This window comes from Schistocerca piceifrons, chromosome 2 (genome assembly GCF_021461385.2).
Source record: "Schistocerca piceifrons isolate TAMUIC-IGC-003096 chromosome 2, iqSchPice1.1, whole genome shotgun sequence".
NCBI classification, from domain to species: Eukaryota; Metazoa; Arthropoda; class Insecta; order Orthoptera; family Acrididae; genus Schistocerca; species Schistocerca piceifrons.
In genome coordinates this window covers 1021515239-1021536639 of record NC_060139.1, presented here as the reverse complement: position 1 = coordinate 1021536639, position 21401 = coordinate 1021515239, and the positions used below count along the sequence as shown (strand labels likewise).

Here is a 21401-nt window from a genome sequence, read left to right as displayed (position 1 = left end):
GGAGTAACTCTTCCCACTCTACAAGCATATTTTTGGCTCAGAAACGGGCGGTTCCGGCAATAAGTGGTATGAGTTCACGAGCCTCTTGTCGACCTCTGTTCACGAGTCTGCGTATTTTGACACTGGCCTCTCAATGTGTATATTCCTTATTGTCGTTTCTTGTTACCAATGTTAGTTTATTCCCAAGAATAAGCAGCTTTCACTCGGTTAATACTCGGCAGAAATCAAACCTGCATTTGGATCGGACTTCCTTAACTCTTGTGCAAAAAGGTGTGCAGTATACTGCTGCATCCATTTTTAATAAGCCGCCACTCGAATTCAAAAATCTTAGCAGTAATCCACACGCTTTCAAATCGGAACCGAACAGTTTCCTCATGCGTCACTCCTTCTATTCTGTCGAGGAGTTCCTTGAAAAATTAAGCTGATTCTTATTGTGTTGCTGATAGCGTTTACTTAAACGTATGGACTGACTTTTTTCAGGTTCATGAACATTTATTTTAATCTGTTATTACTTTTATGTTGTAATTTCATGTACTGACACGTTCCATGACCTTGGAGATTTGCTCCTCAATTTGGTCCTACGGAACTTGACGTGTAAATATATTTTTTAAAAAATACATGGAGGACTTAAGGGTGAGATACCGAGCGAGGTGACACAGGGGTTGGCACGCTGGACTCGCACTCGGCAGACTATCAATTCAAATCGGCTTCTGACCATCGAGATTTAGACTTCCCGCGATTTTCCCTAAATCGTTCCAGGCAGTTACGGGGTGGTTCTTTGGGCACAGTCACTTTCTTTGCCTCTCCATGAAACAGTTCGTCTTTGTGCTCCGTCTCTAATGATCTCGTAGTCGAGTGGTCATTAAACCCTAATCTTCCTTCCTTACATCAGCGTGATAGTTTCCACAACGAAGCTCCGTCTCGAAATCAGCCAAGGAAATTCTGGTCGTACATAAAGCACACCAGCGGTGAGATACAATCGGTACTTTCGTTTCGCGATAGCAATGGTAACGTTACCGATGACAATGTCAGTAAAGCGGTGTTACTTAATTACGGTTCATAGCGAAGCAAGGTAAGACGCTTCATGAAAGCAAGTCAACCGATCTAGACTGTAAACCAGCTAGCTTTCTTTCGGAGTATGGTAATGAAACAGCTCAGTCTTTAGCAGTCACGTACGACCCTTCGCTGGAAGGAACGATCCACATCTAACGAACGGAAAGCACTCAAGAAAGGAAATAAAAGTGATCCGATGAATTACACGCCCATATTTTTGACATCAGTTTACAGTATGCTTTTGGAACAAGTGGTGTATTATATACGACATTGCAGAGCACTGCAATATCGTATTTGTCCGCCGAAACCGGGCAAGCGACTTTCAATTAAAAATGTCTCCCCTGCACGGGGATACACGTAATGGGCGTACGAGTGCAGTTTGTAGACACAGGGCTGACTTCGTATGGAAGATGGATCTGGCCGTGTCGTGCTCGGAAAGCGTAATGGTAAGGTGACCGCTCGCGATTAGTTGAAAATTCGGTTTCGAGTCCCTGTGCACCATAAATTTTCACTGTCATCATTCCGTTATACGTCTGCTGGTTGTCCGTATTTGCAACTGCGAATACATCTCCTGCATGTACTGAGTAAGAACATTGTGAAATAACCTCGAAGAAATTGACCTGTTGACACATAACCAGCACGCACTGAATAAAAAATCGTTCTTTTGAAACACAAATGGCTCTTTATTCACACGAAATAATAACTGTCGATACAGCATCTCAGACTGATTCCATATTTCTACACTTCCAGAAGGCTTTCAGCACCGTTCCACACAAGCAACGCCTAATCAAATTGCGTGCCCACGAAGCATTGGTTGTACGACAGGATTCGTGATCTCCTGTCAACAAGGCCTCAGTTCGTAGTAAATGGACGGAAAGTTGCCGAGTAAAACAGAAGTGATATCTAACGTTCCCCAAGGAAGTGTTGTATACCCTCCCCTGTTCCCAATTTGTGTGAATGATTTAGGGGACGATCCGAGCACCCATTTTTGATTGGTTGCAGCTGATGCCGACATTTGCCGTCTAGTTAAGTCATCTGAAGATCAAAAAACAACTGCAAAATTATTTAGTCAGAGAATCTCTATCATGTGAAAAGTCCGAAGTCACTCACGTGAGTACTAAGAGGAATCCGTTGAATTTCGGGTACACGATAAGTTACACAAATCTAAACGCTAACAATTCAGCTAAATACCGAGGGATTACAGTTGCGACCAACTTATAGTGGAACAATCGTATTTAAGGAAAGGCGAACTAAATCCTATGTTTTCTTCACAAAACACTCACAAAGTGCTACAAATCTACTTAAGATACTGCCAACACTTTGCTCGTCCATCCTCTTCTGGAGTACTGCTGCAAAATATGGGATCCCTACCAGACAGGATTAGTGGAGGACCCTGGAAAAGTTCAAAGGAGGGCAGATTGCTTTGCATTATCGCATAACAGCGGACAGAGTGTCACATATGATCCGCACTGCGGAGAGATCGTTTCGTGAAATTTCAATCACATACTTTCTTCTGTGACTGCGAAAATATCTTCGTGACTCTACCTACGCAGACAAAAAAGACCATCATGATGAAATAAGTAAAATCAACACTCACACGGTATGATTTAGGTTTTTAGATTTACCATATGCTATTCGAGAGTGAAACGGTCGAAAAATAATGCGGAAGTGCTTGTATGAATGCTCTGTCAAACACCTAAGTATGAGTTTCAGAGTAGTCACTTAGGTGTATATGTAGTTTACAGTCCCACTCTCCATCACGCTATTCTGTTAGCAGAGGGTACGCGGGAACAAAGCCTTTCAGCTGCGGCCATGCGGCCCAAATTCCTGAAATTGTAGCAGCGTGATCTTGAAGCCAAGTGTGTGCTGCAGGAACTCTTATACACCTTCACTGACTTGGGAATCATGACCCTCGCTATTTTGTAAGTCTCTCTGAAAATAACATCGTCGCTCTCGTAGTAAACGGCTGTACATTGAGCGTGTCTATCAAACAGTCGCGCTGGCTGCATTAATTCGTAACAAATGGTTCAGTTTTTTGTTTTTAATTTTGTCTGTCTCTCTGATCAATTCGGTTTGGTGAGGATATCAGATGGCGAACAATGCTCGTGCGTAAATTAGACTACCTCAGGATGTTTTCATGAAATATAAGTTTACCCTTCCACGGGGGAGGGTGATTTGTATGGCAGCTCCACCTTAAACCGCCCTCGACAGAAACTCACAAACGCTTGGAAGTTTTGTCTCATTCCAGTCGCCAGTTGCCAATCGCGTATTAACCTATACTGAAAATGTTTGCGAATACTCTCACATTACGTTACATGTATTAAAGGCAGTCTTTCCACTAGGTCCTCACTATCTGAAAGACTGTCTACAGTTCGTAATACGCTTCTAGTATCACCTCCGCCTTCAACCTTTTGAAGGAAAAATTGTGATCGAATAGAATGAAAATGTTGAAAAGACAGTAGCTTAGAATACTGGTTAAGATAGCGAACCGTAATCTATATTAGTAAGGTTCAAATCCCGATAGCCACAAAACGATTTCAGTTTTATGTGAATTACGGAAATGTCTTCAGCCTAATACCACAATCATGTTCATCAACAAGATGATAACCGATATCCTCAGTTTCTCTAGAACTCTAATGCACCATATATAATGGCTTCACTGTTGACAAGCTATGAAACGTTCTTTCTTTTAACGTAAGAAAATTTCTTTTGTGGCAACACTTATTGTCATAGTGTCTAAAGGCTGTCGTGCCTGATAAGAAGGTTCCCAATTCGAATTGTATTCTGGAACTGTATAAATAAAACAATAATCTGCGTACAACAGCAAGTCTTGGGCCACACAGTAATCGTGTACTGTAGTCGAAAAAGTGCAAGTACTTAGCACGTTATAATAAGGAACACTCTTCAGCAGAGCGAACTAAGCATTTCTTCATACGCTTTCGGTGACAGACATAGAATATAGACTCGCTTAGAATCTCAAACTTGAAACTGAGAAGTCCGCAGCTCGTGGTCGTGCGGTAGCGTTCTCGCTTCCCACGCCCGGGTTCCCGGGTTCGATTCCTGGCGGGGTCAGGGATTTTCTCTGCCTCGTGATGACTGCGTGTTGTGTGCTGTCCTTAGGTTAGTTAGGTTTAAGTAGTTTTAAGTTCTACGGGACTGATGACCATAGCAGTTAAGTCCCATAGTGCTCAGAGTCATTTTTTGTGAAACTGGGAAGTGTTTGCATATCAGAGTTCCTACACTGCCAACAGAACTAAATTATGTTATCACTTCGTATCCCATATGTTCCTTACTGATACAGATCAGTTTCTACTTATCGTAATAAGCATAAATGGAAACAAATTTCTCAATTACGAATGTAATTTAACGACTTAGATACTAATATTTGAAATGATGCAGATATATTCACTGTTGTTATCTGCCTTAAAAGGGGTACTACATAACATTACTGGTGTATTTTATATTTAAAAACAACTCAGGCACACAGTGTCATTCATGTAGTAGTTTTCCTACCAGCGGTCTGTCCATAACATTATTGCACTCGAACGATTTCCAAATGCTAGGACTAAATATCGCTTGGCAGTTGTGCTTTAGTCTGAAGTAGCGTTACAACACAGTAGTTGCCCGAAGTATGTAGACATAGGAATTCATTCAAAGAACCACACACAGAACGAAGTTCTTGCTTGTGCGATGTTTATACCAAAGCTCCTTAAAAGTGGTTACAATATTCGGCTGCCTGAACACATACTGTCTGAATAAAAGTCTCCAGAGTCATCGGGTGAAATTTTGTGCAGCTAAATTAGGTTCTCCTCTTTTGATATTTTCTGTTCTGCAGTTATACCCTTTCATCACTTCTAGCGATTCCTCTCTTTTCCTTCGATATATAATAGTTTATAACTATTCCATTTCAACTACTACACACTACTGTTTCAAGAACCCATTACCGAAATTTCGGATAATAATTGCTTAAGCATAGGAATTAGCCCCATTTCAGTATAGATATTAAGCATTTTCATAATGGTATTAACTCAAATTTAATATTACTTTCCTCCCTGCTGCCATGTAAGTTTTGTTGCCAGTGAAGCAACAATCACATTAGATATTCCATGTCGTCTTAATTTGTCTTTGATTGTGATGTGGCGATTTAACTCGCACAACAATATTTCTACGACAGTGCACTTGAAAAAAGAAGTATTAGCTTCTCTACAATTTTTTCTGTTCTCAATGTATTGGTAATATCGTATTGGTTATCACTGTCACCATTGGTCTTAGAAATGAGCTACTCATTAAGGAAGTATTTTAAACGCTTTTCACATTAGATTTTCGCACAGATTTGTTGTAGTTTTGAACATTTTCTTTACTGCGTAATTCATTGTTTGAGCCCGTAAACGATAAAAATTCGTACACACTTCTTGCACATTAGAACAGAGGCACGTCTTTATGCTTTTCTAGGCAATAGCCAGACTTTTAAATACCGTTGCTGCTATTAAACCGAATATTTCGGGCCGCAAAGAAATGTCATTGCATGTGACATACCTTTTTCATATAACCTAATGCACTGCGCAGACGGAAAGTGATGAGCCCAAGAGATGTAGCAGTATAATAAGTGGAACTGGAGAGTGTTCTTAATGATGAAAGAATGATTCTCTTCATTTTTATAAAGCCATCAAGACATTGTTATCGAGATTAATAGGCCGGTAGATCATTCGCAGATTTAGAAAAATCTGAAAAGGTTTTGGGAAAGCAATAGGATTTCATTTACGTGAGTGACACGCTGTAATGAAGTACATCAAACCCGATGGCAAATTTTTACCTTAGTAGTGAGAAAGTTTTTTCACAAACATAACGTTACGAAATGTCTTCTCCTTGCAGCGGACAAGGATTTCCTTCTGAGGCAGAAGAAGCTGCTAGAAGTTTTCTGGCATGTCGGACAACCCACCGTAGACCCCGAGCAGAAGAAGATTTCGGAAACCTTCAATCTTGAAGAGAATGTCAACAACTTCAAAGTAAATCAAACTTTAACGTACAGCTTGTGACTTCACTCTTTGAATATACTGATTTCATGTATTTTGTCGTTGTTGCGATAAGTTATACTGAAGTACTGTTTCTGACTCCCCTTTGCAGGATCCAGAACTCGTGAAGAAGTTCGTGAATTACTACACTCACGGCTACTTCAAAGAGCGTGGAGAACAGTTCTCCATCTACAACAAGCTTGACCAGATTCAGGCCAAGGCCCTTGTCGACCTTTTGTACCAGGCGAATGACTTCGAGACTTTTTACAAGGTAAAGAAAATGCAGTGTGTAGCGAAATGTGATTATTGAAGAAGTATGCTTTTGGTTTGTCCTGTGGAATGAAAGGCATCTTAAAGTTGACCGCTTTTTCTAGAATGGTATTTAAGTCGGATACTAAAATCTATTTCACTCGATATTACGAATAACGGTGCACACTGACGTTGATAAAGATTTTTGTGGTGGGTCTCGACTGTCTACCACTGTGTCACTAATTTGTGCTCGTTAAACTTCTAGGTTAGCCTGATGCATTAGGAAAGATATTTTGTAAACATCTCACTGATATTGTACTCTTGTGGCTATGTCTATGCAGCGTAAGAGACAGATCGGTACAGAGTAGTAATACATAGGTAACAGATGGATGGGTTTCGAGTAACGTAGTGCAACTCTTCTCGTATCTATTTTCTGAGAGTTTTTAGTTGCTTATTAGAGGTTCAGTGTACCTAACAGAAACGTAAGTAATCATTCCATGTAGGCTTTCACGGCCGACGTCTTTATAAGTAAACTCTTCCGGGCTAAGTTGCCGTGGTCGATGTGTAGAACTTCTTCTCCCTGACGTTTCGTTCTCAACTGCGGAGAACATCTTCCGAGGTGAGTCGACGACGATAATAGAAACGTAAGTAAGTTTATCGTTGGTAGTAGCTAGCCTGACTGAAAGTGAAGAAGAATTACAGGATGTGCTGAATGGAATGAGCAGTCTAATGAGTACAGAATATGGACTGAGAGTAAATCGAAGAAGGCGAAAGTAATGAGAAGTTGTACAAATGAGAACAGGAAGAAGCTTAATATCAGGATTGATGGTCACGAAGTAGATGAAGTTAAGAAATTCTGCTACCTAGGCAGTAAAATAGCCAATGACGGACGGAGGTAGGAGGACATCAAAAGCAGGCTAGCACTGGCAAGAAGGGCATTCCTGGACAAGAGTGGCAAACATAGTCTTTAATTTGTGGAAGAAATTTATGAGAATGTACGCTTGCAGCACAGCATTGTATGGTAGTGAAACATGGACTGTGAGAAAACCTGAACAGAAGCGAATAGAAGCATTTGAGATGTGATCTATACACGAATATTGAAAATTAGGTAGACCGTTAAGGTAAGGAATTAGGAGGTTCTGCACAGAATCGCAGAGGAAAGCAATATGTGGAAAACACTGCCGACGAGAAGGGACAAGTTAGTAGGACATCTGTCAAGACACCAGGGAAGGACTTCCATGGTACTAGAGGGAAATGTAGGGGGCAAAAACGGTAGAGGAAGGCAGAGACTGGAATACATGCAGTAAATGATTGAGGACGTAGGTAGCAGGTGCTACTCTGAGATGAAGAAGTTCGGACAGGAAAGGAATTCGTGGCGGGCCGCATCAAAGCAGTCAGAAAAAAAGAAGAGGGGAAAAAAAGTTCCTAATAGTGTGTAAGGCACTACACTGCAAAGACCGCACGCATGCTTTAAGTGAAGTGTGCGTGTGTGTGTGTGTGTGTGTGTGTGTGTGTGTGTGTGTGTGTGAGAGAGAGAGAGAGAGAGAGAGAGAGAGAGAGAGAGAGACAGAGAGTTAGTGTGTGAGTGACCTGACCTTTTTCTCGTTAGCATCTCCATGTTCTTCAGTCACTGCAGTGCGTAATACTAAAAGTATCGTTTGCTTCCAGCAATTTTAATTTACTGGTTAAAAATTTGTCTAGCACGAAAACTTAAAATCATTTATACGAGTCACAAGTGTTACTTTTACGAGCACAGCATGAACATTGGGATGATGGAAAAACTTGATGAAGGATGCCATATTGGAGTTTCATTTTATTATCGTTTCAGTTTCTTGGTTATTTTCAGTTCTTTAGTTGAATTAGGAAAGTAATTCGTAGAGGCTCTACCAGATACATTAATTCAGTCGTATATAATAAACGTCTATTATTTCTGGTTTTTGAGGTGCACTGTGAACTATGGTGATACTTTTAACGTATCTGCCATTCCAAATATTCATTTTTATACATTTAACTCTTGAAGGTTTTTGTAAATGCTAATCGCAAACTTGATACTTTCGGCTCGACGCCCAACAGTGGTTACCGGAGTGTGAACGTAAATACCGATGGTTGCATAATACAATTACCTACATCAGTGTTGCTGGTTTCCAGACGTCCGTGTGGGCCAGGGACCACCTGAACGAGGGCCTGTTCGTGTACGCTCTCAACGTGGCCAAGCTGCACCGCGAGGACCTGTTCGACGTGGTGCTGCCCCCCTTCTACGAGCTGTACCCGCACCTGTACGTCAGCCCTGACGTCATCAAGGAGGCGTGGGAAGCCGCCCTGCAAGGTACCACACAACACTGCATCATTCTCTAGCCACGCAGTTCATCACATTGTAAACATTTGTACAGCACATCTCTACGCTTACAGCCAGCCGATGTGGCCGAGCGGTTCTAGGCGCTTCAGTCTGCAACCGCGCGGCCTCTACGGTCGCAGGTTCGAATCCTGCCTCGGGCATGGATGTGTGCGATGTCATTAGGTTATATAGGTTTAAGTAGCCCTAAATTCTAGGGGACTGATGGCCTCAGATGTTAATTCCCATAGCGCTGAGAGCCATCTAAACCATTTTTTCTACACTTACAGTATTTTCTTAAATATGCGGGGAGAGCATCATGGGAATTCTGATAACCTAAATTGTCTGAAGATAGACCCAATTACCCCGCGAAGCCCTACTTACAAAGTATCAATAATGAGACTGAGAGAAAAATCTGAATATAGTTTTCTGCTTCCTGCGGGTCGCTTCCATAGGGATCGGGAACACAAGATCAGACCAATAACAACAAACATGACGCATTTAAACTATCATTCTTCTTGCGGTCTATAAGCGATGGGAAGTAACCCTACATTCTGTACACTTCAAAGTAGTCTCTGCCATGCACTTGATAGTGGTTTAGAGAGTGAGTAGATCGACGCAGACAGGCGCTTCTCGTCTCACAGACATACAGATCAGGCAGTAGGACTGTGGTGTCACCGCCAGACACCACACTTGCTAGGTGGTAGCTTAAATCGGCCGCGGTCCATTTAGTACATGTCGGACCCGCGTGTCGCCACTGTGTAATCGCAGACCTAGCGCCACCACCAAGGCAGGTCTCGTGATACGAGAGAGCACTCGCCCCAGTTGTACGAGAACCTAGCTACCGCCCAGTTGTACGAGAACCTAGCTACCGACCAGATGTACGAAGCCTTTCTCTCTCATTAGCCGAGAGACAGAATAGCCATCAGCTAAGTTAATGGCTACGAACTAGCAAGGCGCATTGGCCATACAGTGATTGAACTTAAAGTCTCCTGTGTATCGTCAAGATCGATGTACCACAATGATATTAAAGATAAGTATGAATCCTGCTCCGTACTTTTCTTCCTAACATTAATTACGTATCCTGTTCCAGTACATCACGCCCGTCTGCGTTAGTCTAGCTTGCCTTTTCAGCCATCTCAACTTCACGGTGTCGGCCCAGCTACCGACACAACAAGGACATTTCGATTAAAGCTTTCCCACGTAACAAATGTTCCTAAAGGTATCGAGCAATTACTGAAAGTAAGTGTAATGTCAGTGTCGAAACTTATAGCTCTCTGATCTTATCTTTTCATCGAAATATCTCGGCGCTTTAGCGACGTCATGCCAAGTAAATTACGTAGGTCTCAGAAACTCGGATTATGTCTCGTTATTGGCCGATGTTAGTGATCTAACTAATAAAACCGTTCCAAACAACTAACATATGCAGTGAGAAAATAATAACAGAAAAATATTAATAAGCCTGAATAATTCTTTTCATTAGAATAGTTCATGCATTAGGCAAGGCTGCATTTCCTGTACTTCGAATGCCAAACTCAATTCAGTTGATGCTCAACACTCTATAAGGGCTGTCGCCTATGACGCCATCTGTGTGGCGAGCCCAATGTACTTTACTATTTAAAAACGTAAATGAAAATTTCATATTTTTCGAAATGTCGAATGACGTCTAACACATATAGTCACACAGTTGACCTCTAAAATATATCTCTTTATTTTTTTAACTCGTCCGTTATTAATATAACAAAAGTGGCAGCCAATCCGTGCCCCCATAGGTGACGCAGTGATTATTTCAATAGACTCGGACTCAGTACAAAAGAATGTCAAATACTTGCCCCGGCATCCACATTATATTTGATTGGTCCTGCAGCAATTATAACAAAATCTGGGGCTGTAAGTTTCGAAATAACACAGGCAACATCTTTCCCCAACCATGAAAGGTCCGAATCTATGCTGCAAAACGATAACAAAGCACGAAAACATTGCTTGTCATGAAAATATCCTCCATTCATGGTCCTGTGGCACTGCAGATGGCATCAACCCAGCTATAAGTAGTTCTTCGCCGACTCCTTTCAAGAGTTTAATTGTTTCTATTCGGTGTTGGACCATACCGGTTAATAATTGTGAAACTTCCCCTTTGGAAAATTTATGAATTACTGTGCTTGTAAACTTCTTATGTTATTTGATTTTCAAACAGCTGAGCAAAACTGCGCGTAGTCAGACATTTCTCTCTTTACTTATTCTCATCAACACTAAAATGACACACAAATTTTTAGGGAAACGTAATCTGACTTTCAATAATCCCTACATTTCATGAATCACTTACCTCACAAAAATCTTCGTTACGCAAACTACTGCAATACAGCGAGCGCCAATACGCCAGATAAATAAAAGATTCTAACTATTGAAGGCACTAACTACTGAGAGGCATACTTAGCAAATGAAAGATTTTGATGGAGAACAAACAATGTATTTACCTTAATAGTGTTCAAAAGTCATTATATATATATATATATATATATATATCAGTTCATGACATCCAGTCTTACAAATTTCCTTTTTCTGACGGACATACGTCCAGATCGTCCGCGCTCAAAATTCCGCCATCTCTCTCCCCACATCCACCACTGCTGGCGGCTCACCTCCAACTGAGTAACGCTACGCGCTATTCACATCCACCTGCCCAACACTACAATAGCAAATATTCCAACAAAGCAAATCAGCCACAGACTGCACGCATCACAGTCAATGATTTTCATACAGAGCGCTACGTGGCGTTACCAACATAAAAACCTAAACAGCCTACATACAATTGGTGGTCGCAGTACCCACTACTCTTTTTGTCATCTACTTTCTGGTTTAATGAGGTGCTACGTATTCCTCTCTTGTACCAGCCTATTCATCTCAGATTAGTAGTTGCATCAACGCCCTCAGTAGTTTGTAGGATAGATTAAAACTTGTTTCTTCAACTACAGTTATTTCCCTCAGTATGTGCCTCTAGTACCATGGAAGTTATTACGGGATGTCTTAACATGTGTACTGCCCGCCCTACTTGACAGTGTATCCCACATTTTCCTCTCCTCGCCGATTTGGCGAAAAACCTCCTCACCTCTTCTCTATTGCAAAATTAGCTATTAACATATTTGTCCGTAAATAAATCAGCCAGTCCTCGTTCCGCTATCCAACAGGCAAGGCCTTCAGCAAGGAGAACCCGTACGTGATCCGCGTCAACTATAGCGGGCAGCCGTTCGCTCGCAACGCCGATGAGCTGGTCTCGTACTATACTGAGGACGTAGGCCTTAACGCCTACCTGGACTTCATGCACTACCGCTACCCCTTCTGGGCCAAGATGCCGGAGTATAACCAAGCCAACTACACACGCCGCGGAGACCAATTCTACTACGGCATCAAGGCCATCGTCGGCAGGTACAACCTGGAGAGACTGTCGAACCACCTCCCAGACGTAGAGCCTATCGACTACACGAAGCCCATCAACGGAGTCGTCCCTCAGGGTCCCCTTGTGCAGTACGTGAGCACGCTGGAGAAGAGGCTTCGTGAAGCCATCGATTCAGGATTTGTATTTGACGTAAGTCCAAAGACAGAACCTTTATTTGATATGTTGGACTGTACGTTCCAGTGGCGAGTAAAACATTTTCTCTCTTCAGAGCAACTTCACAAGGTACTCACTGAATGACCCTCTCAGCATTGAGATCCTTGGAAGAATTGTGGAAGGCAATGCGGACTCCATCAACAAGGACTACTACGGCTCGTTCTACAGAAGCCTCCTGTCTCTCGCTGCCGGTCCAGGCGTAAGTACTGGTTTAATGCCTGTCTGTTTGCTGTGGAATGCCATTCTCCGAGTCAGTGCCTGTTTTCTTAGACTATGTTTTTTTTCTCTTCTAGAGCGTCACCCCAGCCTCTTCCTTCAGCAACCCCGCCTTCTACAAGGTTGCTGCACGAGTTGCCTCTATCCTTGATCAGTTTAAGGAGAGGCTCGGACCTTATGCAGTAGAACAGGTACGACACAAAACAGTCTTAAACTACACAAGTGCGGTTCCTAGATTATTACAATTGTCTTAGGCTGTTGCCCGAAACAGTCTCAGTATAGTTCATTACTTACATGCTCAAACGCAGTGATAGATCTTATGACAGTTAAGGTTTATTGGTAAAATGGGGCAATAGAGCAGAAGAATGTAAAGTTCCAGCAAGGTTACAATAATAAGGTTAGGCAGTAAGCGCTCTGCTCTGCCATTGGCTGGCCTAGTGACGTCAGCGTGGAAGCAAGCGCTCACAAGCAGACGACACGGCATGCGCGTTTACGTGAAGTTTTTGGCGGAAGATTTTGTTTATACCAGAATTGAAATGTCTAAACTGCTTTTCTGCTGCTAAAATATTAAAGTTAAAATTGATGAGTTATATTCTTTCGCAGTTTATGCCTCACAGATCGGTAAAATATCAGATCACAGCCACACTGACACACACTTGAAATTCGAAACCTTGGCTCAAATAAATCAGAAACTATTCATTTAATCGCATTGAAATGAATTTACTTAAGAGCTCGAAGTTGCACACACTTGTTTGTAAGAACAGCATTCCTTCTTTCTAAAGCCGCTATAGTATTCATCAAAGTAACTTTGTCTGTGTCTCAAAAAATAAAAAAAACTGTCATCTGTACATGTGCTCTTATTATCATTATTCTTATTTGGTGACAGCTTTTCCGGAGTTTCCAGAGATCTCTTATGTAGTTCTCGTTTCTTATACCGTTTGGTTCTGTCTTCTGTTGCGGGTGACACATTGACAGTCGCACTACTGCACGGAATTGCACAAAGGAACTGCATCTGGCTTGAGCATTCTTTTTCGGGGCAAATTAAGCAATTCAGACCGTAAATCTCTTAAGTAATCTGTTTCTGCGAAATGGTGAGAACATATTCGTGCATGCGCAACATTTACACCTACAACATTTCGACAATCATAGTTTTTGTAATGTTTCATTACGCGGGAAACTGTGATACATTACGTCAGTTCCCTTTGTGATCCGGTTGTAGGAAAAACAGCCCATAACAGCACAGCCTGGCATTGTAAAAATTAATTTTCTGACTCACTTGTAGATTCTCCAATAAGAATGTCACAGAACGAACCATAAATTATAGAGCTGGCGAACACAATGTTGATCCCGCTGTCCACTATCGCTAACTATTTCAGTTCCGAATCAAATATCAATTACAGCAAAAACCGTTAACACTCCCGAATCCCGAATGTTTCCGCTTTTGACTGAGTACCTCAGAAGAAAGAACTCAAGCAAAATACTCCTTCAAACACAAAACAACACAAGAAAAACAATCACACACAATTCGAACTGTGTACTGTTTGGCACAGCTGCTTCCGCCGTGACATCACGCGCACAACTGAGAAAACACGTTGCTTTCTGCGCATCGCTTTCTGCGCCCCCCTGGGTTCCAGTTCCTTTCAGCTGTAAAAACATAGATTTCAGTTCATTGTCCAAAGAAAGTATGAGAGAAGTGTTATGACCTATACTGAGTTTTTGCTATCAAGTGTCACAGCACAAACACACATTATGCATTTGTAAATGTATGCCAGTCCATGCCAGTTACGAAATTTCAGCACCGTCGTAATCACCACCATTGTAGACGACATACTCAATTTACAGTGCTGAATTCTGCATCATTGTCCTGCGAGATTCACTGACATGCGAAAAAAAGCATATCGCATTGCAGTTACTACCTCAATGCTGACCCTATCCCGATATGACACTGGAAAGTATCGCAATGAGATATGCAGTAAAATAACGCACTGACACGCAGAATATGAACAGGTCGTGCACTGTTGCGTGCAACACCAGATCAATTAAAACAGAACACCTAATGTAATATGATCCCACCTATCTGAATTTTTAATATCTTTTACTACTAATGTACTCAGAAGTCACGTATAGCAGTGCCTAATCATTTCTTCTGGTTCGAGTTACTTGTAAACATCATGCAAATAGGTGATATGTGTTATTATACGTACTGCTATTGAACTTCTATAAACAGCGCAGCCACAAAAACTTCTCTGTCTGTAACTTTTCGCTGTTCTGTACATATTCCAACATAAATTAGGCCATTAAATGTATAAGCAACTATTCCCCTAAAAGTTATCAGCTATAGCGGCGAAAGAGATTTATACTGTTGTAGTACCAGTGTTCTATTATATTTTATTACATTATATATTAGGTTTTATAATCCAAAGAAACTGATTTTAATCGATCGGATTGCCAGAGAAAAGTAAAATTGCTTACTAACAAGTTGCTTCCTACAGATGACGTTAGTCAAGGTGGACGGTAAAGTTAGGAATAGTGCAATAGGGAGGGGTGGACATATATCAGATGTCAGCCTGACCATCGAGGTTTGTGTTTGTTGTTCTTTTTGTCTTTCCAAAACAACTTCGCAGGAATGTCGACTTGGGCAATTCATGAAGGCCATTCGATCGTATCGTGATACATTACTACCTAGCCCACACACGACACGATAATCTACTATTTTATCCTACTTGTAGTTCCTTGACAGCATTTCCTTGTCTTCTAAGAAGTCGTATATTATTGCTATGCATAACACAGGCTCATGTAGCTCAAGAACGCGTACCAGTAATATTTTCCTCAAGGAATGCGCAGTTGGTTTGCTTAAATTTCCAAAATACACAAAATTTCATTTTCCGCTTCACGTAATTGTTGTAGTTTACTAGACAGAGGCCGGAACTGCCGTAAAGCACACAGTACAAGGTGCCAGAGGAGGAAGATGGCACGGTTTCCGCCTGGATGACACAACCCGTTTTCTTTCCAGCTGCTGCTGCCTGGTGTGAAAGTCGAGAGCCTGACCGTCGACAAGCTGGTGACGTACTTCGACGACTACGATTTCGAGCTGAATAACGCTATTCCGGTCGAAAGCGTGGAGGAAGGCGCCAAGCTGAATGTAGTCGCCCGCACGCAGCGGCTGACACACAAGCCGTTCAACTACCACATCAAGGTCACCAGTGACAAGGACATCGACGTGTTCGTGCGCTTCTTCTTCGGCCCCCGCTACGACGTCTACGGCAAGGAGCTGACCCCCAACGAGAAGAGGCACAACATGCTCTACACTGACTCATTCGTCTTCAAACGTAAGTTTATTGAACCGGTTAACAAAACGATTATGTTACATAATCAGTGATCACGAGATGAAGTAATTCAATGTATGACACTGATTTTCAAGAGCATATAATGAAACTGATAATAGAATCGCGCAGTTACATTCCCGTTAAATATCTCACTAATAATGACTTTTAGATGTTGCCCCACAAGTAATATAAGTAAGAAAATATATTTACTACGTAAAATACATAATTGATAGACCATATAATAAAATAACAGGTGATCAAACTACTAAAACATAAAATTCCAACAGTCCGCAGAACCTGTATTTATTGAAGTCGTTTAGAGACTCACACAACCGGTTTCACAACTTTTAAGTCGCATCATCCGGTGTATATCAGAATAGAAAACTTTTGCAAAATAATACTTTGATAATGGTGAAATGAAGTCACCTGAGACATCTTAAAGTACTAAGTGAATAGATTTAAACAAGGACGTATCAAAGAATAAAATTTTTGTATGGATATACACCAGAAGACGCAATTTAAAAGTAGCGAAACCCATTGTGTGAGTCTCTAAACGACTCCAGTAAATGCAGCTACTGCTTGCTGTTGGACCTATAGTTTCAACACCTCTATACTGATGGTCATAATGTTATGTATAATTACTTTAGTTGTGCCCGCCCTAGTCTTTAAAATTAGCTACCATTATGTAAAAATGTGTCGATTCTATTCTTCTCGTTCCAAGAGTATGCATTTTCAGCATTTCGTAACCGTGAGAGATACCAGACTCAATATACGATATTAGTTCTCGACAGTTTCAAAAATCTAACTTCAACTACATATAAAAACAAATTATCTATTTCCTTCTATCAGTCATACCAGTTCATGAATTTCGACAACATTATCAATGAAGTGCAGCTATCTGTTGCTATATTTAGGTTAAAATCAACAGTAGAGATGGCCATAATATTTGTTGCTTTACCGATTTCGGTTTATGTTAAAGCCATCTTCAGAATTTTTGGCCCCCTATGGCTCGTGCTGTGGTGGTGGCGGCTCCACGGTGTTCTGGTGATACCACGATCACACACTGTCAATATTCTGAACATGGTTTTAACATAAACCGAAATCGGTAAATCAACAAATTTATAGTCATATCGACTGTTGATTTTAACCTAAAGTCACACTAGTATTTCACAGTTATACTTGGCACTCAATCTGTAGAAAGCTGTACTTGGCAGTCAAATGGTTCAAATGGCTCTGAGCACCATGGGACTCAACTGCTGAGGTCATTAGTCCCCTAGAACTTAGAACTAGTTAAACCTAACTAACCTAAGGACATCACAAACAGCCATGCCCGAGGCAGGATTCGAACCTGCGACCGTAGCGGTCTTGCGGTTCCAGACTGCAGCGCCTTTAACCGCACGGCCACTTCGGCCGGCACTTGGCAGTCAATCTGACCACAAAAAAACGTGATTTCGCGACAAATTTCCACACCTCGAGCACACAGTTCCTTCTTTCCAGTGCATCAGTTTGTTGGTTTCACACCGGAATCATCAATTAAGCAAGTCATAAAAGGCTTAATGTGATTTAGAAATGAAGAAAACTGGATATGAGTGATTGGCATCGTTGGCATGGAGGCGCCATCCTGAGAAGTTCGGCCACCAAGTGCATCGAGGCTACGGGCGGAGAAAATCTCCAACATGGTGGGGAGTCGAACCCGGGCCCGATTGCATGAAAGGCGAGCACGTTACCACCCAGCTAAGCACGTGGACATTTAGAAATGATTTAAGGTGTGTCTGGGGCACGGGGTTAACAAACGTTTCGGCACCAAATACTGCGTGCAAATGTACCTGTACCTGGGAAACCTAGGTGGCTCTCTCCACAACATCACAAAACGAATCAGAAGCGACCGGAGACGCTAGTGTTATTACTCTGGTCTTCAGTCCGAAGACTGCTTTGTTGAAATTCTCCACGCTAGGTAAAGCTGTGCATAGCTACTGCACCGACCTACGCCCATTTCAACCAGCCAACTGTATTCATATCTTTGACTACCTCTACAACTACACCTCCCCCCCTCTGCCCCTACTCCATCTCCCACCATTACCAAATTCACGATTCCCTGATGGTTCAAGGTGTTTCCTATGAACCGATACCTTCTTTTGTTCTAGTTTTGCCACAAAGTTCTTTGTTCCACCTATCAAATTTAGTACCTGCTTATTAGTTACTCAGTCTACCCATTCAGTTTTCAAAATTGTTCTGTAGAACCACACTTCAAATTCTTGTATTTTCTTATTATGTGACCCGTTTATCGACCACGTTCCCCCCTCCTTATAAAGGAACGCTCCACACCAATTTATATCTTAGCAAACGACTAAAATAATCTGCAGTGACTAATTTTCAGTATTTCATATAATTAATAATCGAATTTAAAAACTTAATATTGTGTCATAAACTAGTCATTAAGAAGTATAATCTTAGGTTTAAATATTATCGCAGTAATTCAGGCACTAAATTTGGAAACTGTCTAGCTTTCTTGAGGCAGTGTAGCCTGTGGCGCACAAGTTATCCACACTGTATCCATCTAGAACTGAGAATGAAAGCATTTAGTGGCTGACAAAAAACTTTATACGTAAGTTGCAACCATTCGGAAATTTTTTCTTGCTGATACACAAAATAGCGAAAGGGATTAACTTTATCGCACATTACAGTTACGATGTTCAATGCAGCAAAACTTCAACATCAGATGTGACGTTTTAATTTATAACTTCTTCACTGCTGGCTCTGGTCGCAATGCATTTAGCACGCAATATCCACGCATATCACTGAATGTATCTGCAAATTTACATCACTGTACGACGTATAGCTAATGAGCTACGGCCGGCCGTAGTGGCCTAGCGGTTCTAGGCGCTTCAGTCCGGAACCGCGCGACTGCTACAGTCGCAAGTTCGAATCCTGCCTTGGGCATGGATGTGTGTGATATTGTTAGGTTAGTTAGGTTTAAGTAGTTCTACGTTCTAGGGGACTGAAAGTCCCATAGTGCTCAGAGCCACTTTTTTAATGAGCTACGACGTCATAAATATTGAGAGTCGTGAAACATCAAGTTTTGCTTCCAATGGACCTCAAATTACCAACTATACACTGATCTAGTGACTGACAAAGAGAGCACTTAGCGACGTCCAAGAAAGTTTAAACACAATTTTAAAGCTTTTCTAAACATTTTCTCGCCTAAAGACTAAATGTCAGATATTCAACACACATTCTTACATTGTAAAGTAATCTGAAATTTGAAGCTGTTTTACATATAGGAGTTGGATTCCTTAAAGAATCGAGGGTTTATTCTTGCTTCTATGGGCCGTAAACAGTGTGATAAGTTATGATGATACCTGACATTGCCAGATGTATTGGAGGCGGTCTCAGAATTTAAACACGGTTGTTCTTATTACAGAAGTTTATTCGCCCACATCGCCCAAAAAATACACAGTGATTAATAGTGACAGCAAAATTAAATCGACATCTTCACACAGTTGCATTGATTTTTATTTATTTATTAATTAATTTTTTTTTACGAGGTCAGTCCACTTCGTCGACTGTTTACATTAACTGGACACAATGTGTAGAGAAGACTTTCCACAGTACTGTCTCTCGTTACAGTATAGGAGCACAACTGTGCGAACAATGCACAATAGTTACAAATTGTGGTGTGCATACTGTAAGACCCTCGGTACACACACCATCAGATTACTTGACTTGTCGCTCTAACGAAGTAGGCGAGTGTCAGCAATATATCTTGTGGTCTTATCGTGGCGTGTTTATCTTCTGCCGCCGCTTAGAGTAGCAGATTGACGGTGACCAACTTTAAACAGAACTTGATTAATTTTCACACACATTTATTAAAATAATAACAATCATAAACCTTACTTAACTTGGTTCTGGATGCTATTTACAACTGACAATCTGAAGTTCCTTTGGTCTTGGTACATTAATCTTATTCTCACATATCTCTGATACTTGACAAAGTGTCTATTCATTTATCTTCATGGCTATGTACAGGAATATGGTAATCTTATTAGGCGCACACTGAAACTTGACTATAGACTGGTACAGACTAATGCAGACTAAGGCAGACTAATTCAGACTAATGCAGACTGGTGCAGACTGACTAATCGGAGGTCTGTATACTCGTTATAATACCTCGCGCGTTCAGGTATCACTGCGCGAGTGTGGTCCATGAGGAGAAAGGTTCTGCATTAGCAGCAATCTCATTGGCTGCGTTACATATTAACACGCGGATCGGCGGAAGCAGAATTTGGTCCGTCTCCAAGACAGCGCCATCTCGTAGTGCGGAGACGGACGAGCGCTGCGCCTGCACTGTTGTGCTTAGCGGGGCGCGCTCTACTGGGAAAGTTGTGTACGCGTTGACTACGCGGAACTATGTACACAACACAAATAAAATACCTACGACGTATATAAAATGTTTTTCCCTTGTCGATATCTGATAGGAAAGTTTCCAACAGCACAGAATATTTATTGTACAAGATATTTATCTGTAACTGATTGGTTGGTTTTGAGGAAGGAGACCAGACAGCGAGGTCATCGGTCTCATCGGGTTAGGGAAGGACGGGGAAGGAAGTCGGCCGTGCCCTTTGAAATGAACCATCCCGGCATTTGCCTGGGGCGATTTAGGGAAATCACGGAAAACCTAAATCAGGATGGCCGGACGCGGGATTGAACCGTCGTCCTCCCGAATGCGAGTCCAGTGTCTAACCACTGCGCCACCTCGCTCGGTCTGTAACTGAATACACAACTTCATGGAAGTCAAATTTTATTGTAGTATTGTAGTATTCGTAAAATTTCACTTTCTGTTTCAGTGAAAAAGGGCGAGAACGAGCTGGTGCGAAACTCGAGGCAGTTCAACTACTACGGCCAACTGCCTCTGACCTACAGCAAGCTCTACCACCGCACCGAAGCGGCCATTAAGAGCGGCTCGGAGGTCTACGTGGACGACTTCGTGAAGAAGTACGGCGACCCCGAGGGTCTGATACTGCCCCGCGGAACACGCAGCGGCCTGCCGCTCAGCAGCTACGTCATCATCACCCCGTTCACGCACAAGACCATCAGCAGGATCAACCCGTACACCGACGACATCGGCGCCAAGATCTCCTTCTTCCCCTTCGACAGGCCCATCAACGAGCTCGAGTTCAACGTGCCCAATTCGTACTTTGGAGAAGCTGTCGTGGTGCACAGGAGTGGTGATGAGGTCATCAAAGCCTAAATGATAAGGGTCACTTTGTGCCTGACACTCATCTTTAGCATAGTATTACCTTAACATTGTAACACGTATTTGAATAAAGCTTAATTTTCTAATAAACGACATTCATTAGTTTCTTTTTTAATTTTAACTCCTCATGATGTTAGCGCGGGAATAGACAAAAGTAATTGCATCTCTGGTAAGGGAAATACACGCAATAGACAATATCGTAGCGGTTAAAACACTGGATTTCCGTTTCAGCCATTCTAATCTTGGGTATTTTCCACTTCTATAGTTGCAATAAGGTATGACATTATAGACCTATCTCAATAATGTGGTCAGTGTGACTTCGAGCAAGCAAGGTGATTTACTACACTTCGAT

At 41.8% G+C, this 21401-nt stretch overlaps 1 protein-coding gene across 1 annotated transcript in view; it reads left to right on the top strand.

The window, feature by feature from the left end:
- LOC124776084 overlaps nucleotides 1–21144 on the top strand; it is a 55018-nt gene extending 33874 nt beyond the window's left edge. Inside the window, exons 11-18 of the mRNA XM_047250926.1 lie at nucleotides 5926–6059; nucleotides 6178–6336; nucleotides 8463–8640; nucleotides 11832–12229; nucleotides 12309–12452; nucleotides 12547–12660; nucleotides 15483–15798; nucleotides 20640–21144. Of these exons, the coding sequence (XP_047106882.1) occupies nucleotides 5926–6059; nucleotides 6178–6336; nucleotides 8463–8640; nucleotides 11832–12229; nucleotides 12309–12452; nucleotides 12547–12660; nucleotides 15483–15798; nucleotides 20640–21043 (1847 nt within the window). The 3' untranslated portion in view covers nucleotides 21044–21144. The remainder of the gene's footprint in view (nucleotides 1–5925; nucleotides 6060–6177; nucleotides 6337–8462; nucleotides 8641–11831; nucleotides 12230–12308; nucleotides 12453–12546; nucleotides 12661–15482; nucleotides 15799–20639) is intronic.
- The last annotated feature ends 257 nt before the right edge of the window (nucleotides 21145–21401 follow it).